Below are 19,641 nucleotides of genomic sequence, written 5' to 3' on the forward strand. Positions count from 1 at the left end.
GGGGTGACATTCTCGAGGCTGCACATTTAGATAAGAGAGGAACCAGGAGTCCAGACTCTTAAGACAATAGTGCCTGGTCTTCCCATACTTCTTTTATCCACAGAGGCTCTCCAGCAGCTCTTTGATGAAATGAACTACTTGATCAACCTCAGAAATCTGTTCCTCTTAAGATTCTAGGATCCTCATTTCTGAGGCTCACAGAACCTCTGACTTATATAGCTTTGTAAGCTTCATTTCATCTAATACAAATATGTATATATATGTGTGTGCGTGCACACAGATACACACAAGTATGCATACAGACATGTTCACATACACTTTGCATGCATATACATATACATGTACACACATGTAACCTGTATATGCACATGTGTATATACATATATGCACTGCACAGGCATGTGTATGCATACACATATACATCCTTACACACACACACACACACACACACACACACACACACACACACACACATGTAATGAGTAGAATACATGGTCTCCTTGACCCAAGAAGCCATATTAAACTGCTTTCCTAAACATAAGGCAAGATTCTTCCTACCTACAAGAAGTGTATTGGACTCAGTGGGTTTCTGTGGAACCTCTAGAGAGCCTTAGTGCCTTGTGGCTAGTCTTAAAAATTGAGATAATAATGCCCAACTTGCAATATTATTAACAGGATTCACTGAAACCACACAAAGCACTCAGAAAATTATATCCGTTACTAATCCATCTGAACTTCTGGCCCTGTCTCAGACCTGCTTGGTATGATTACAGTTTTTCTACAACTGGAAAATGTGCATGAGTTTTGTCTTGCAGCGGGGCCTAGTGATGGTTTCCAGTTGGGGTGGTTTTAAGCCATCTTCTGGAATAGGTAAGGTGGGGGCCTTGTTCCTCAGACTGGCATCTCTGTCTTATGTCTGTGTAGATAACCAGGGTGTTCTGCATCTGACTGGGGGACCCAGGCCCTGGAGCCCTTGCTAAGATTTCTACTAATCCATTCCAAATCCTTATGGCCCTCATAGTGAGCTCACTGTCACTCTTTCTTATTTTATTAAGCTATTTGAGGAAGAGATTACTGTTTTACAAACATGTTGGTCAAGGTACATGCATTAGCCCTGAAAGTTTGGAGGCTGATTAGATTTTAGGCAGCAACTGTGGTTGTTAACAAACATGGTGAGCATCCAATGGATTCTTCTATTCCAAGGTTAGAATCCTTTCTCCTAGGCAACTTTCTAAATTTCTTTCCATATATGGCTGATATGCTTAGTGCTGGTGCCTCACCCTACCTACTCTGGAGGCTGAGATCTGAAAATCAAGGTTTGAAGGCAGCTTCAGCTGACAAATCCATGACACTCTTATCTCAAATAAACTACCAAAAATCTGGAAGTGGAGCTGTGACTCCAATGGTAGAGTGACAGCCTTTAGTGAAAAAGCTAAGGGACAGCATCCTGGCCTGGAGTTCAAGCCCCAGTACCAGAACACACCAAACAAACAAACATAAACCCCAAGCTAAATTAAACCAAAACTCAGTCCACATGTGTGTAGCATAAACTTCTGTTATATAGAAGACATAGAAAATAAGATGATTGCTTCAGTAATGAGTAACAAACAACATAAGGAGAACCAAGCTTTTTCCTTCCTGCCTTCCTTCCCTCCCTTCCCTCCCTCCCTCCTTCCCTTCCCTCTCTCCGTCTCTCCCTCCCTCCCTCCCTTCCTTCCTTCCTTCCTTCCTTCCTTCCTTCCTTCCTTCCATCCTTCCTTCCTTCCTTCCTTCCTTCCTTCCTTCTTCTGTTCTTTCATCCACTCTTTTGTTGGGCAGCATGAAAGAAAGAGGAAAGTATGGCCTCTGAACTTAGACTACAGGGGATTTTAATTTCAGCTCTCTCCCAAACAAGTGGCAATTACCCAGCCTCTCTGGAGCTTTAAAACATCCCTACCTTCAAGACTTGTCTGAGCACTAAGTCCATGTAAAATGAACACATAGAGAACATGGCCTGTAGATGGAAGAAGGGGCTCAGGGACTTCCTGAGGGCCAGCCATACCCTTTTAGAGAATCGTTTGCCTCTTAGAAGAGTGTCTGGGTCCGTAGCTACAGCCATATCCCCAGCAATGGAAATGGCATCTGATGAACTTCCCAGGGCCACAGAGCTGAGACACAATGTGCATGCCCAGTGAGGATTCCATAATACAAGCCTCGGGGTCAGATGATTCTGAGTTGTACAGATCCTCAGGGAGCATTGACATGGCCTCTTCGATGCTGAGATAAGGAAACCCTAGCATAAAGATGGACTTTTAAAGGTCACCTGGTCTTTCTCTCCTGTCACTTTTTTATACCACAAAGACTTCTGAAGTGCAGTTGTTAGCACAGAGCACTCGGGTGCTTTGAAGGACGAATACCTGAAGGGTAGGGGTTGAAAATCCCCTGAGGAGTAAGCATCATCTCAGGACAAGTAGGGACAGTGCTTCACTCCTTTTCCAACTCCAGAGCAATGGGCTCTGCCTGGGCTTCATGTATGGACAATGTGGACCCATGGACACAAGTCTTCATAAGTATTGTCCAGGTTAACAAGCATAGAAGCTACTGGCTAAGTTCACCTGGTCCACATTCCAATCTGTTTCCTATGCAGGGAACTCTGTTTGCATGGGGAGAGATGTCCCTAGGGCCAGCAGATGCCTGGGAATCTCTGAGCATCCATCCAGGAAGAGGAGGCATAGCTGAGATGAACTCTGCCACCACCCCGTCTCAGCAGCTCTGGGAAGGGTGGGGAGCAGGATTGTGTTATCTGAGTCCTCTTCTGCCCTATTTCTCTTCCCTGGAGTCTCAGAATGGAGTCTCCTCCTTCTCCATTCACAGAACTCTTGCCATGAAAATCCCAGCTGGCGGCACCCACATTATGCTTTATTTGCTTGAGCTGCTTTAGGTAATCTGCCTAATCCCCTAATATGCAGGATTATTGGTACCAGGGAGAATGGCTGGGTGGCCACCAGTCCAGTAGTTGGAAGAGGCTGCCAGGGGGGTTTCCTCTTCTTGCACTGTTGGCAGGGTGGGGGATGAAGGTGGTGGACCTTTCCCCCACCTCCAGTACTGGGAACTTTCAGGCCAAGGGACCAGAGAGTTGTCTGCATAGAGATCTGGAAGCCTTCGGGGTCTGGAAAGGCTTAAAATCTGGTCATTTCTAGATCTGATACCAAGCTGTGCCATAGAATGTCATCAACATTACCATCAGGACACAAAGCTACAACAGGCCTGGGAATATTGTCTCCGGGGATTCAAACTTTTCCTCTCCAGAAAAATAACTTTGCTGGATGCAGTGCAGCACAGAACTCTCAGGGAAAGAACTCCTCGGAGGTCTTTGATTTTCATGGGTGCCAGGCCATCCTTCCTCTACCTGTTACTGTGGTCACTCACAGAAGCTTGGCTCTGCAGAACAGAAAATTGTGGGCTCAACTTGACACTACCCCACATTTCTCAGTCTCTGCTCAGAGAGGTTGGGTGACTGATTTAGGCCATCCAGCCCATCCTTGGCAATCACTTCCTAAGTGGAGATCCAGAAGCCTTCACCCTGAGCTGTCTGCAGGAAAGCCCTTCTGCTGTGTGTCCAGCTGAGGGCCCCTGTCTGGGGGCTGTTGGCTCAGTGGTACAGGAGAGGGGACTGGGAAAGGCAAATGGCATTCCTGGGGACTGATCTTAACTCGGAGCTTTGGTAAAACAGGAAATGGATCCAGATTTGGAAATGGATCTTGAAAATTTGAGGAAGACTGAGGTACAAGGAGAGCCCAGAAAGAAGTTTCCTAGCCCTTCCTCCTCCCACAGCCCCCTGGGGGTGAAACATCTTGGAATAACTCATGGCCCCAGCTATCCTGAGAGTTAAGCATAGTACTTCCAAGTACTGGAGATCCTCCCTGGTCCTATCTCTGATCCAGAGAAAATAGGAGAGGCGGTTCCCTGCCAGTCAGGCCAAGGCAGCCTCCTGACGCAGCTGAGTTCTCTGGAGCACTGGGTAGAGGGGCAAGTGTTCAGGGGCTCAGAAGAAGCAAGGGAGGAAGCCCCTTTTCATTGAGAACCTCAATTCTTTTTTTTTTTTTGGTGGTGCTAATCCTAGTGCTTGAACTCAGTATCTGTGCACTGTCTCTTAGTGGTTTTGCTCAAGGCTGATGTTCTACCACTTGAGCCATTGCTCTACTTCTGGCTTTTTGATGGCTAAATGGAAATAAGAATCTCACAGACTTTCTTATCTGAGCTGGCTTCAAGCCATGCTCTTCAGATCTCAGCCTCCAAAGCTAGGTATGAGGCTGAGAATAGTTCAGGCAGAGAACCTCCGTTCTTGGCAGGAGGGCCTAGCAGCCTGTCAGCCCAGTCACGTTCATTTCTCACTCGATGCTCTGCACCTTGAACAATGATGAATGGTTCTGGCTAGTTCTTGCCAGTGCTCCCATGTCCTTGGTTCAACTGCCCTCCCAAGACACAGAGACCGGGACAATGGGTCACTGAGGTATGCACAGTACCAGAAGTGGGGGTGGATGGAATGCTTGATATGATAATCAGCCATCCACGGGCTCTTTGCCACTGTTGATAATCCTTCCATATTCTCTGTCTCATTCTCTCCTCACTCTGCCCTCAGGAGAATGGCAGGACAGATGCTCATCCCTTTGTGTGTCCTCCAACAGTGGGGTTTAAATTCTGCCTGTGTTCTTGGGCCAACTGCTTTACCCTGCATCTATCCAATGTGCTTATCCCACAGGGCCTCTGTGATCATGCTCAGACACAGTAGCCAGTATTTATTATTGCTATTTATCAGTAATATTATCTATTCTAGATACTGTCCTTGCTAAAAATTGATTTCCCATTGGCTTCAGCTCCCTCCCTCTCCTTTTTCTCTTTTCTGTCTCATCTCTCCTTCACCAATGTCAGTACCTACTTCAGAGCTCTTGATGGCTTAACATGGATAACGCAGCTTTGAACCAAATGGAAATTCTTTCCCTACAAGAGTTTTATGGGCATAATTCAAGTGCCAGGGCTTTCCATGGTGGTAGAAATGCTCTGGAGAAATCAGCCTGGAGATGGAGTTGCAGGGATGGGGTTGCTTCCAAGAGGATGGTCAGGGAAGGGCCTGTGGATGGTCAGTTGAGGTTTGAGAAAGGCCCTGGAGGGTTTGGAGAGCAGGCCTTTGGACACCTGGGGTAGAGGGTGGGAAGAGCAGCCAGTGTAAACCGCCCTGAGGAGTAGTTCTGAAAAGTTCTGGCAGACTCATAGGATGGCAAAAAACAGGGGCAGAATAGATGGCAGGACTGTAGGAATGAGAGACTGACATTCTCTGAGTGGGTGGGAGGACTCAGGAGGTATGGGCATAGGAACACCACGTGAATTACAGAACCTACCCCACTCCCAAGATTAGAACTCAAGGCCTCACACTTGCCCAGCTGACTTCTACCACTTGAGCCATGTCTCTAACTTGGCTTTTTTTTTTTTGCTGGTTATTCTGGAGATGGAGACTCATGAAGTTTTCTGCCTACTCTGGTCTTGAACAGCAATCCTCTAGATCTCAACCTTCTGAAATAGCTAGGGTTATAGATGTGACCTACCAGTATGACTTGGAGAGTTTTAAAAAACCTTCTTCCTCCCAAATGACTATTGCCTAAACAACTTCCTAGATGAAGAGCTCGAAAACTGAGGTACAATTAAACTTGAGACAGACTTGTAGATCCTGGGCTGGCCTTCAGCAAGCAGCAGAGAGGGGGCTCTTAATCCCCTCCAGGCAGGCTCTGTGGGCTCTGCACCCCCAATATAATCAGCTAGCAGGTGTGGTACCTGCGGTGACCCTGGCACCTGGCTCTGAGGCCAGACAGGTGTGGAGACCAGGTAAGAACCGGTGTGACAACTACAAGACAACCACAAGATCCTTGTCCAGGACAAGGGTCTTGGGGAGATTGGCAAATACAACATCCTGGTGGTCCAGAGACAACCTGATTTACCCTGCAAGGCACAGCCTCGTGGGGATGTTGGTTTAAGCCTTGTGTGCTATGCGGCCTCTGGTTCTAAGATGCAGGGTTCCTGTCTCCAGAGCAGCCCTACTTCCTTCCCAGAACCAGAACTTAAGGATACTACCCTGACCTTCCCTTTGTAAAGCTGTCTGTACTTTTGGGAAGTGCTATGTCTAAAATGATCAGGTTATCATTCTTCAGGATCCAATGTGTGTGCGTGTGTGTGTGGGGAGGTGGTGGCAATGGTGACAGGCAGGACTTACCTATCCTAGAGGAACCTGTGTGTGTGTGTGTGTGTGTGTGTGTGTGTGTGTGTGTGTGTGTACAGCAGATTGGTCTCAGCTTTGGGAAGAGGAGAGACAAAGACTCAGAGGATGCTTCTCTCTGGCCCTCAGTCTCCCTCTGGAGGTGGGAGTCTGGTCTAGTGGAGCTCAGAACCAGGGGGAATCTAAGGGGGATATTTGGTAATGAGCATACCCAGTGTGGCAACCTCTTGCCAGCCATCCTGGCTAAGGTCCCATGCTCCTGCTAACATCCTGCAAAAGTTGAGGCACTTGGCTTCAGAGGGTAGCATCCTCAAGAGCCCATACTTGTTTAATATCTACTCTGGAATTATTGAGGGGCCACTCCAGGCCAGTGTCCTTTCTAGGGCCAAACTGGGTTCTCCATCCCCATGGCTGTGACTTTTTTTTTTGGTTGGTCGTGGGGCTTGAACTCTGGGTCTGGGTGCTGTCCCTGCACTCTTCAGCTCAAGAAGAGTGCTGTATTACTTGAGCCACAGTGCCACTTCCATGGCTGTGACTTTTGCATGCTGAGCACTATGCTAGGTGCTGTGCATTGCTCACCCACCACACTTCTCCACCTACCCACCTATGGGGCAGAGGGCAGTTAACTCTCCCCACTGTGTACACACAGGGCCGAGGGTGCAGGAGCTACCATGCTTGGGGGCCAGTTTGGCTGTGAGGATGTAGAACAAAGCCAAGGCTGGCTGTATGACATCCTCTGAGCTACTTGCTCTCAGGTACCCCTGCTCTAAGGTGAGGATAATTCCACTTGTCCACTGGATTTATTGCAAGGTTGAAACAAGATGATACACAGGATGAGAATCACCCAATTAAAATGGGCTTTTGCCTTCCTATGTTAATTTCTTTCTCTCTCTCTGTCTCTGCCTCTCTGTCTCTCTCTTTCTTGTTGGTCATGGGGTTTGAACTTGGGGCCTTGGTGCTGTCTCTGAGCTTTTTCACTCAAGGCTAGTGCTCTACCACTTTGAGGCTAGCACCACTTGTAGTTTTCTGGTGGTTTATTAGAGACAAGAGTCTCACAGGCTTTCCTTGTGTCTCCAGGCTGGCCTTGAACTGTGTTCCTCAGCCTCCCAAGTAGCTAGGATTACAGGCATGAGCCACTGGCACCCTGTTCCTGTAAATTTCATTGTTTGTGGGTACCCATTCTGACTTGATATATGGTGACAGTCACTATTCTAATGGGCTATGCCCTAGCCACCCTCACCCACTGCATGTCCCCAGCAGGACCAATTAACCCTCCTCCCCCCTCCCCCTGCCCCCTGGCCCTTTCCTGCAGTGGGTGGGTTAGAACACCTGCTAAGGACAGTTCAGGTCAGTGGTGGAGAGCAAGGCCTCTCCTCCCTGATGAACCTGACTGTGGGGTACACAAGGCTTGAAGCAGCTTCCTGCTCCCCAAGCCCCTCCCCCGAGCCTGCCTCCCACATGTGGTAATTAAGCTCAGACATCTAGTGTAAGCAAATAATAACAAGAGCATTATCTCCCTTTAGTCTATGTTTTTTCTTGCCTCTCATAAAGTAATTAAAATAATGAATGCCTTGTAAAACAATAGGTAACAGCGCTGGCAAAATAGCATTGTCTTCCATACAGCTCTTGTGCTGTGAATTATTGATGCACTGAAGTTCCTGTGACCGCTGGGGACTCCCTGACTCCTGGCACTTTTCATGCTGATTTTCATTCTGCAGGCCATGTCCTTGCCACCAGGAATGAGGGGCAGGGTGTTGGCCCTTCGGGTCCCCAGGTGACAGCCAGGGACTAGTTCAGCAACATGGCCAGTAGGTGTTCCTCAAAAGCAAACACAAAACCAGACACTGGTGGCTTGTATAAATCCTAGCTGTTCTGGAGGCTGAGATCTGTGGACCAAGGTTCAAGCTCAGGCACACGAAATCCAAGTGACTCTTAACCTCCAATTAACCAGAAAAATGCCCAAAGTGGAGATATGGCTGGAGCTGTAGAGGGCTACACTTGAGTGGAAAAAGCTAAGCAAGGGCTAGACACCCTGAGTTCAAGCCCCAGTACTGGCAAAAGGGTTTTTTTTTTTTTTAAGTTATACATAGGGGACTTTGATTTGAGGGCTTGCTCCCTGCCCCAGCATCTTCCTCTTCTGCTTATCCACTGTCATTTCTGGAAAAGGCACATGGTCCTGGTAGGAGGAGGAAGAGGCCCAAGAAGAGCAGAGAGTGAGACCTGCCACCCATTTCAGATAAGAAGAGGGTTCATCCTGCCCTGCCAGTATGGTCAACTGCTGTGGTTCCCCAAATTGGGCCCCCAGACCAGCAGATAGGTGTTATCTGGGAGCTGGGTGGCACTACAAGTTCTGTTTCAACAAGCCCTCCACATGCTTTCAGATGGTTGCTTGTTGGAGAACCTTGCTCTAACAGTGTCAATGTCAGTGTCAGGAGATGGACCGAGTGGATTGTGTATGTATCGTGTGCTGTTGGGCAGTCTGCAGTTCTGATGTGTGTGGAGGAGGAAATGCTCTTCCATATCACAGGGCAGCTCACAGTGGCATGATATCTGGAATCCCCTCTGAATAGATCTGTGCCTCAGTTACTATAGAATAGATCTGTGCCTCAGTTACTGTACCTGTCCACGGAGCAAGACCACCACTTCCTCCTGGAGATCCACCCTTTTAGAGACACTGGTGGCTGAGATATCAGGAATTCTGGGACCAGGGCAAGTCCTGACAGGCCATTGAGACAAATCTGAGTTTGGATAGCAAGTGTGTCACATATCAGTGTGCTTCATGAATAAGGCCTGCTATTTGAACCCAGTTCCCTGTGTCTCAACATGATCTCTCTCTCTCAATCTGTTGCCAGGAGGTCCAGAAGATTAACAATGGCTCGAGCCAAGCAGATGGCACTCTCAAGCCAGTGGATGAAAAAGAGGAGGCAGTGGCAGCCGAAGTTGGCTGGATGACCTCCGTGAAGGACTGGGCTGGGGTGATGATATCCGCCCAGACGCTGACTGGCAGAGTCTTGGTAAGTCCCTAGTCCCTCCTACCCAGGAGGCCTTGCGCCTGGTTTGGAGAAGGTGGCTTTGCTTATGAGCTTTGTGATGTTGCAATGGATGTGTCTTCTCCAGTCTACTGAGACTGGGAGGTTGTGTGAACAGCCATTGTTCAAGAAGGAGCTCTGTATTCTGCATTTGTAAGCCAGGAGCTAGCAGTGGGGGTCTGCAGAAGGTGGGCTGGCATTCTGTATAAATGGCTTATTGGAAGGATGTTTTGGGCTTTCTTTTCCAGCAAGACAGGGATACACACACGGAGCAGAAATATCTTGGAATGAATCTGAGATTCAAGGAGTTCTCTAAGTGTGCATCTCTAGGGTAGCTTTTTGGCAAAATTACTGCTAGTCTCTGGGCAACACAGACAGCCCTTCTTGGAGCAGTGACTTAATTCTTCTGTGTGAGATAAGGGGGAAACGCTCAGGTACCCTCTGTCTGTCTGTCTGTCTGTCTGTATGTATGTATGTCTCTCTGTCTGTTTGTCTGTCTGTCTATTTTATCTATCTACCTACCTACCTACCTTCCTACCTACCTTACTAGTACTGGGGATTGAACTCAGGGCTTAGATACTGTTCTTTAGCATTTTTGCTCAAGGCTAGCACTCCACCTCTTGAACTACATCTCCCTACTTCCATTTTTTTTTTTGCTGGTTAATTGTGGATAAGAGTCTCAAGGATCTTCCTGCCAGGGCCAGCTTCAAACTACAATAATCAGATCTTAGCTTTCTGAGTAACTAGGTTTATAGTTGTGAACCAGCGTCTGGCCATTAGGTGCCCTTATTTTTGATGAAGGTGTCACCTAGCCTATGTGGGGCTTATACTGCCACTTCTCTGCACACTTCCTGCTCTTCTGTAGTTTGCTTGTAGAATTTGGCTTCCCTGATTGGCCACGAGCTCCTGATTTAAAGCAGGGATCATGGAGGAGTAGGGGTAGGGATTGAGTGGGGGGAAAGGTCTGTAGTGGCTGGCCATGCTAATTTTCCGGGGATGGAGGAGCATCTGGGATGTTTGTCTTTCAGTGTAAAGACTAGAGAAGAACTGGGTGGCCAAGGACCAAGTTGCTTTCACCTGTTAGGCCCGTGTACCTACCACAAGAGGGCTCCTTCTTTGTGTAGCAGCTTCCCTAGTCTGCCCTGGTTCAAGAATTTCTCTGGGAGGTGGCAGTGCATTCTTGGTAATCTCTCATGATTTTGGAGTGGGTTTGTTGGGGCTGCCCTTCCTGGTTCAGTCAAGAGTCCTTTGGCTCACAAACAGGCTGGGGACCTGGCTCAAGGGGTAGAGCACCTATGTAAAAAGGCAAACTCCTGAGTTCAAACTCTCTCTCTTCCTCCCAGCCTCTTGGCCAATAGAGAGTAAGAGTTCCAAGCTGTAACAGAGAGGAGTATGTTGTATTGTGGGAATGGAGGGTCCTCTAGTGAGATCAAGGGCTGTATACACATAGGCATTGAGAGCAACAAATGGCTGGGAGACCAGAGAGGCTGAAAATAGCTTGTTATAGTCAAACTTAAGAATGAGAGAGGTTGGAGATTGGAGGTACCAGGAAAAGTCAGAGTGGTGAGCCTAGTGATAGCACAAGAGAGGATTGGTATGGCCCCGAGAAACAAGGCGTGGAATGACACTAGCAGTGGAGTCAGGCAGGTGGGTGTGGGTGATATTTTGCAGGTAGGATTCCTAGGGCCAAACATGTCCAATAACCACTTTGACACTGCTATCTCAGTCATGCTATCCAGAGTCAGGCAGCTGTACTAATTGCGTGCATCACCATCCATTTGAAGGGCAAGGACCACATGTCCTGTGTTAGGGTAGGTGGCCATCATAAGGAAGCAAGCTAGTTACCTGGGCTTCTGGCTCTCAGTTGGGAAAATAAAAACATAGGAAGGGCCATGACTTGCCCCAAATATGCAGCTTTAAGTCACAGAGCTAGCCTGGTACCTGGGACCTTTGGTCTCCCAGTCTAGTGTTCCTTTTCTATGTTGACTTCCCAATTGAAGATAATGCTTTTTCTCTCCCAAGCCACCGCCAGCTTTGGCTGTGACACTTTGACATTATTACCTCAGTGCTAATGAGGTACGGTCATCCCCTGGCCTCTCTTTTAACCTTTGTACCCAGAGGTGTGCTCTGCCCAGACTTCTCTGCTTGGGGCTGTGTAAGGAGCCATCTCTGAAGGTCTTTTTGCAGAAAAGGTCTCGTGAAGTTCTGCAGGGCTATGGGTGCCGGGTGAGCAGACCAGGGGAGCAGGCCCATTCTTTAGGAGGACACAGTTTAGCTCTACTCAAAGAATGGAATCTATAAGGAAGTCTCAGCACACAGGAGAGAGTTGTCCTGCCTGTTCTGAACCCAAAGTTGTGTTTGTCTTGAGTTGTCCAAATATTTATCCCTGCAGCGTTGGGACCAAAGCAAGGCCAGATACGTGGCTGTTCGGTTTCCTTTTTCAATTTCCAATCTGTTCTCCTTGACAGATGCTCAGCAGCTAGGCTTCCACATCTGGGACCCTTTCTCACCTGTCTGATTGTCACAAGTAACAGTCTCCAAGATAAGTAAGGGAAGAATTTGCCGAGACCAGCCCTAGCTTATCTCTGTAGGAGCACTCGAGCAGGCATGGCATTTGTTGGAAACTTATCTGCACTTGTTTGGCTCTGTGCTAGGCACAGGCAGAAAGTGGTGAGCGGTAGTGATTCAGGGTATGAATTATTTATATTGTTGAACTAAGTAGAGAGTTCCAGAACTCCATTTTAAAATGACAGTGATCATCACTACTCAACAGAACCTTTTATAGTCAACACCTGAGGCCTCATCACCTAAGTGATGAAATTCCTTGACCTTAGGGATGCAAGTATCAGAATAGCCTTCCCTCCTGCGTGTGTGTGTGTGTGTGTGTGTGTGTGTGTGTGTGTGTGTGTCCTTGGCACTAGGTTTAGCTGGATAAAAATAGCAAGTCTGGATAGATGAGCCCTCTTAGAAAGGTTTTCAAGGATTACTGCTTCCTTTGTCTTTTTTTTTTTCAGCCAGTACTGAGGCTTGAACTCAAGGTTTGAGCACTGTCCCTTAGCTTTTTTTGCTCAAGGCTGGTGCTTTAGCACTTGAGCCACAGCTCCACTTGTGGCTTTTTGGTGGTTAATTAGAGATAAGAGACTCATTGACTTTTCTGCCCAGACTAGCTTTGTAACATCTTCAGATAAGCCAATGGAACTGGCGTCCTTTTTTTGTAATTAAAATATATTTATTTTCTGATTATAAAAATACAGTTGACTTTCTTATGTCTGCCAATTCTACATCCATAGAGTGAACAAATGCAATGTCAAAAATACTGGGAAAAGTTAAATTATATTGAGCATGTATTGTCTTTTTTGGTTATCATTCCCTCATGAATGCAGTATCTTAAGCCTTATAAACATAGTGGACCAACTATTTACATAGCCTCAAAATCACGTCAGGTATTTGACTAAGACAAGGATGCTTGAAAGCACCCTGGTACATCTCTGTACCTGCAGCATTTATAGAAGGGACTTGAGCATTCTTGGGTTTCGGTACACACACGAGTCCTAAAAACAGTCCCTAAAGATTCTGATGCACAACTGCAGGTAGTACATGCTAATTTTAAAATTCTGGAAAATGTTGGATGAATTGCTGATAAGATTCTAGGATAGCCAGGTGCCGGTGGCTCATGCCTGTAATCCTAGCTACTGAGGAGGCTGAGATCTGAGAATCATGATTCAAAGCCAGCCCGGGCAGAAAGTCCGTGAGACTCTTATCTCCAATTAACCACTAGAAAACCAGAAGTGGTGCTGTGGCTCAAGCGGTAGAGCACTTGCCTTGAGCTGAAGAGTGCAGGGATAGCACCCAAGCAGAGTTCAAGCCCCATGACTGACCTCCCCCACCCCCCAAAAAAAAGGATTCTAGGATATGGGGCTGGCCCACACTGAGGGATATTTTATCCTGGCAGTAAAAATCACCAGGATTTTTCCCAACTGTTTGGATTTTGTTAAGGACTTTCTTCCCTACATTTCATGCAATCCACTTTATGCATGGAGTTCATAGTTATTTGCACTAAAAGTTGTGAACACCAATGAACATCTTAAATTGGAAAGGGAGTCATGTGTTTTTCTGTGGGGGATATGATGAACTCAGTTGATGGTCTATGGAACCACAAAGAACTTAGAGGACTTTTCATTCTGTACCTCCCTTCACTTCTTCTGTTACAGTCACTTTTCTTGTTTTCTTTTTGCCCTGAATACCTGAGTCCTCTGTTTGAAATGTACACATATCTATGTGTGGTTATATGTATTATACTTGTTAAATGAACCAGATTAAACTCTTTCCATGAGCTAGTATCTAACTATAGAGGGCAAGAAACACAGGAATTGGCTCTTACATAGTTTGGTTGCACTTTGTACAACCGTAAGCCCAAATCAATAAAGGTATTGAAGTTTGAGGTTAGCAAGATTTCTGTAGCAAGTATATTAGGATTTGCGGACCATGTGGACTCATCTGTGACTGTTGAACTCTGCCATTGTCTCTGCCATTGTGGTGTGAAGGCAGTCACCAACAGCCATGGTGTGATGGTTCTAACAAAACTTTATGGGCAGAAATAGATGACGGCGACAAGCCAGATTTGTTTCATTAGGTCATACTTTGCAAACTGTAGTTTATCTGTCTTTGAAAAAATATTTTGTGTGTTGAGAGATGAAAATTTTCTAAGAATAATAGAACCAGAGAAAGTGTGTGTGTGTGTGTGTGTGTGTGTGTGTGTGTGTGTGTGTGTGTTGGTACTAAGGCTTGAATTCAGGGCCTCACACTCTTGCTTAGTTTTTTTTTTTTTTTCTCAAAGCTGACACTCTACCACTTTAGCCATATCTTAATTTCTGGCTTTTTCCTGGGTAATTAGATATAGAAGTCTCTCTAATTTGTCTTCCTGGGCTTGTTTTGGACTGTAAACCTCAGATCTCAACCTCCTGAGTAGCTAGGATTACAGGCATGAGTTACTGGCACTTGGCCAGAGAACCCATTTATAAGGAGAAAAGTTACAGATACACAGATAAACACAGACACATACACACAATCATGCCATCTCTACCGGCATCTAATTTCTGAATATTCCTGTTCATTTCCATGTTGATCTCAGAACAGCAATCTTCTTATGAAAATATGTCTGGCAGCCAAGGCCAAACCTACCTCAAGGTGTGAACAAATATCTCTACTTCCTCAATTTCCCCTCAACCCTGCAACAGAAACAGCATTTTGTGTTTCTCTTCAAAGACTGGTCTTGCCAACACAGCCACCAGCTCCTTGAGAAAAGGTAGAGCCCATGGATTGACTGTGCTTAGTTATTTTCCACATTTCCCATGCTACTACATTTGAATATAGCTCCGGGAAACACATACATCTAATTCCATCAACTGAAAACATCTGCTACTTGCTCGAATGTCCGGAGGATGATTTATCAAGGTAAAGAGAAAGAAAGTACCAGTCTCTCTCTTTATCTTTCTAAATATATCACATGTGTGGCATTTTATGTTATGTACATAGCTTAGACCCTTTTACTCTCATTCCCAAGGGTTTCAAAGGAGATACATATCAAACATGCCTTTCAAATAGAAATAATAATTCTATTGGCTTAATAACATTAAGTAGATACATTCTCTATGAAGTGGAACCAGATGAACCAAACAGAGCTGCACACCAGCAGGAGATGAATTAGATCTGCTACATTCCTTATTGCAGTCATTTCTCTGGGTAGGTTGCTCTTGATCCTGTGATGTTTCTCAAGTTATTACATTGTTTGCAAATGCTCTATGGAACAGAAAGAGAAGTATTTTGCAAAGAGTAGCCTGCCTATCAAGTAGATATGTCCCACTTTCTATGCAAATGGGAGCACACAGAGGGCTTATTTGTGCTAACACCCTGAGGGAGTCTTTGGTTTGGAGGAGTCATGTTGAATTCTCCACCAGGACCTAAAAATTCCTCTTTATCTGTGCAGTTTACCCTGTGCAGAGATACAGAGTTCATACTTTGGGTATTAGTTAAAATTTCAAAGAAGCTAGGCACCCGAGGCTTTTGCCTTTAATCCTGGCTACTCAGAAGGCTGAGATCTGAAGATTACTCTCAAAGCCAGCCTAGAGAGTAAAGTCCATAAGACTTTTCTCTCCAATTAGCCACTGAAAGAGCTGGATATGGAGGTGTGGCTCAAATGGTAGAGCCCCACCCTTGAATGAAAAAAAAGCTAAGAAACGGCAGGCACAAAAAATGCCAAAGAAGATAGATTGCATTTTTGTTTTTAAACATGAAATTTTATCTTTATTCGATGAGAGATGTATTATAGTTGCAACAGAGTTGTGTGCCCATTTACCTAGAAAGGAAAACAAGAGTGAGAAAAGCATCAAGCAGGCTCCCCGGACAGGTAGCTGTGAGCTGCCAATCACTGGAGATGTTCACAGAGAGGCAGAATTATGGGTTAACTGCTGACAGTTGGTCAGACTTTACTCTCATTGTTTAATTATTATACATGGAGCACTAGACCCAAGAGATACTCCAGGATAAAAATGATTCCTTGGGAACTTGGGTGGACTTCCTTTCTCGTCTCCTTTCTCTAGACTTGCCAATGAGCATTTCCATGCCAGTGTTCACAGAAGTACTGCAAAGGGAAAGGGGAATGATTTTGCTTGCCCTGTAGTTTCCATTCTTATCTCCCCATGGGACTCTTTCCCCATGGGGCTATGGACAGTATCTCACCAGCCCAGGGATGAGCTAAGGATAGAGCCACCCTAATGTGGCTCATGGCTTCTTTTGTGTGGTTCATACACTAGAAATACATTTCTACTTTAAAATGGTTTTAAAATAATACTTCAAGGAAGAATATTTTTGACATGTGAAGATTATTTGAAATTCAAATTTCAGTGTCCATAAACAAAGTTCTATTGGCATCTCTCCATGCTTGCTCATTTACATATTGTCTGTGCCTTCTTTTGTAACAGGAGACAACATAGAGTGAGTAGTAGCCATGGAGCCCCAAAACAGCCTACAATAATTACTGTCTGGCTGAGAAGAGGAGCGAGTTTGCTACCCCATCTGTGACTGGTGACATTCACTCTTCATTAAGGGGTTTATTTGCTGGGATTTGCTCCCAACTTACCCCAGCACAAGAGAATGGACACGTTTATCAAATCTACCTCACTTCTCAGAGACACACCTACATTTAATTCCACAAACCCAATAGGATCCTATGTAGAGACAGGGTAACAGAGTGGAGAGCCAGGTGGGATCCAAGTTTCCAGCAATTTCTCAGCCAGGATGCACAGATAAGCCTATTCTGTTCCCCAATTTCAAGGGAACATGCCTGAGAATTTATAGCGGGATCACACCCCAAGTTTTCTCACTCCCGTGTCTGTCCTTCTGCAATCTCACACCCCAAACAAACTCTCTCTCTCTCTTTTTTTTTTTTTTTGGTCAGTCATGGGGCCTGAACTCTGGGCCTGGGTGCTGTCCTTCAGCTTTTCAGCTCAAGGCTAGCGCTCTACCACTTGAGCCACAGTGCCACTTCCAGCTTTTTCTGCTTATGTGGTGCTGAGGAATCGAACCCAGGGCCTCATGTATGCGAGGCAAGCACTCTACCACTAAACCACCTTCCCAGCCCCCAAACTCTGTTTTTCTCCCAGCTCAGAGTCTAGTCCTTATTGGAGAAGGGATCTCTGATGCAGGCCTGCAGGGTATTGAGCTGGTTTACAGGCCTGGCCCTCCAGCATACTCTCTTAAGGGCAGCTGTTTTGCATGCTGGTGTGTTGGTTCCTTTGTTCCAACCTGGGTGATTGGGAAAATGAAGTGCTTCAGAAATCAATCCTCTGGAAAGAGAAAAAGTTGTGGCTTAGGAGCAGCCTGCTTGATGCTGGCCACCAATCTCTGGCTTGGGGAGTATCTTCTGAGGTCCCAGGACAAGTGCTTATATTGCTGTCACCCCTCCCTCTGGGATGTCAAGGCAAGGGAGGGTACCTGCTTTGTCCTTCCATCTCCCTCGCCTATCCATTTATCTCTCTGTCTCCATTTATTTATCTGTCTGATCACACCTGTTTATTGGTGTTTCCCAGTGGAGCTGGCTCATCTATGCCTCTGTTAGGCTGAGAGATAGGAGTCCCACACTTTGCCAAGCTGGATTGTCTGAGCTGGGTCTTCTGTCTTGGCTTTTTGCATTTCTTTCTTTTTCTCTCTTTTTAAAAATTGTATTTTATTGTAAAGATGCTATACAGAGTGAGTAAGGTAATGGGTACATTTCTGGTCAAGCATTGTTACCCCCTCCTTTGTTTTTCTCTTACTATCCCTTCCCTCCCCCATACTTTTCTTTCTTATTTGTTTGGAACCCACAAGAAAGAATGGTGGAGAGCTCCTCATGAACTTCAAACCTCTGTCTTCTTCCTTCCAGGGAAGGAGCTGCTGTGGTCCCCTGTAACAGTTGTTACACCTGGGCAGTATAGTCAGGGTACAGTATCCTCACCCCACCACTGTCAGGGATTTTATTCTGGGCACACTGCTTTATCTTGGGGAGCTTCGGTTTTCTCATCTGAAAGATGGGGATAAAAATAGGCCTATCATCTTAATAGTGTGGTAAAGACGGAATGAGTCAACATGAAAATTGTTTAGAACAGCTTCTCTGGAGAGGGACAGTGCTTGGAAAGCCTCGGCATCTTGGTTGGGGTATGTCATCTGTATGACTCCAGTTGTCATAGGATGCACTGTTATGGAGACCCACACGGGTAGAATAAGGAGAATAAATCCTTTCCTAGTGCTCAAAGATCAGACCCCAGATCACCACCCCTGACGACATTGTTTCCAAACGCTGAGCAGCTCTGGGCCTAGCCATCCAGAAGGCTTGTGGCTGTACCCAGCAGGTCTTGGTTTGGATTCAGCCACATGAGAATGTTTGTTCTGTGTATATACTTCATTCAGGCTCACACCAGCCTGACTCACCATTGTCGAGTTGGCCAGGAAATTCTCACTTCATCTAGCTCCCTGAGCTGACCAGGGGTCAGGGCTGGGTTCCTTCTAGAGCTGTACATAGTGGCTGTATGTGTCACAGGAACCGCCTTAGCTGGATGACAAATGAGTCTTGTGGAAAGAGAGTTAAGTGTTCCCACTGTGGTGCTCACACCAAGTCCTCCCAGGCTATGGAGGGAGGCTACCAGGACAGAGTCAAGCTGGTTATGCAGGCCAGATCAGCAACAGAATACTCAGAGGCATACATTAAGCAGTCCTGGAAAGAACATGTGATTGCCGGGCTCTGGTGGCTCACGCCTGTAAGCCTAGCTACTCAGGAGGCTGAGATCTGAAGATCACGGTTCAAAGCCAGCCTGGGCAGGAAAGCCCGTGAGATTCTTATCTCCAGTAAACCACTAGAGAAGCAGAAGTGGTGCTGTGACTCAAGTGGTAGAGCACTTGCCTTGAGCTGAAGAGCACAGGGACAGCACCCAAGTCCAGAGTTCAAGCCCCATGGCTGACCAAAAAAAAAAAAAAGTATGTGATTGTCCTGCACATGTGAACCAACTACTCTGAGCTTGAACTCCGGAACTTACACTTAACCTTTTCTTTTTCACTCATGGCTGGCATCCTACCACTTAAGCTCTACCTCTACCTTGGACATTTTTTGTTGTTTAATTAGAGATAGGAGTCCCTCAGACTTGCCCTGCCCAGGCTGGCTTTGAACTGTGATCCTCAGATCTCAGCTTTGTGAGTAGTTATGATTACAGGCATGAGCAAGCCACGGTGCCTAGCTGTCCTGATCCATCCCCTCAAACATTCCTTCAGACATTTCTAGAGGACGTGCTGGAAGCCAGATGCCTTTCAAGGTTATGGGATCTATCGGTGCTTGCAGAAGAATCTGCAAAAGTGCAAACATCCAAATGTTGAAAGTGAAAATGTGAATGCTTTTGGGTGGCGAGGTTTCTGAAGTAGTGTTTGGTGATAAATCAGAGCCTGTCATCTATCTGTCAGTTTCTTCAGCAGGCCTGGGAGCTTGATTGTTCTCATCTTGGTCTCACATCCTGTACATGCTTGTTGCTGGATCCCAGGGTTTACATGAGTAACGTTAACAGCCTTCTTCCTCCTTTTCTTCTTTCCCTCCTTCCCAATCAGTAAAAACTGGCACCCCCTGTGGTTTGTAGGATTATTATTATTATTATTGTACATTTTTATTGTAAAAATGCTGTACAGAGGGGTTACAGTTACATGAGCAAGGTAATGAGTACATTTCCTATTGAGCATTAAACTTAGCTTTCCCAGAAAGGCTTCAGAGATTACTGATCAGTGTCAGATCAATATACTGGTGGGCTGCAACTTTCCTTAGAGCTTCCATTCCAGCTGCAAGAAAAGTTC

General features: G+C 46.1%; 1 protein-coding gene across 5 annotated transcripts in view; it reads left to right on the top strand.

The window, feature by feature from the left end:
- Window positions 1-19,641, top strand: part of Kcnma1 (potassium calcium-activated channel subfamily M alpha 1) — a 699,649-nt gene that overhangs the window by 186,024 nt on the left and 493,984 nt on the right. For all 5 annotated transcript variants that reach the window (XM_042690241.1, XM_042690238.1, XM_042690240.1 and 2 more), the window contains exon 2: window positions 9,100-9,261. In XM_042690241.1, coding sequence (XP_042546175.1) covers window positions 9,100-9,261 — 162 coding nt within the window. The remainder of the gene's footprint in view (window positions 1-9,099; window positions 9,262-19,641) is intronic.

The sequence above is a fragment of the Dipodomys spectabilis genome, unplaced genomic scaffold (assembly GCF_019054845.1).
Source record: "Dipodomys spectabilis isolate Male_0828 unplaced genomic scaffold, ASM1905484v1 ptg000136l, whole genome shotgun sequence".
Classification (NCBI taxonomy): Eukaryota; Metazoa; Chordata; class Mammalia; order Rodentia; family Heteromyidae; genus Dipodomys; species Dipodomys spectabilis.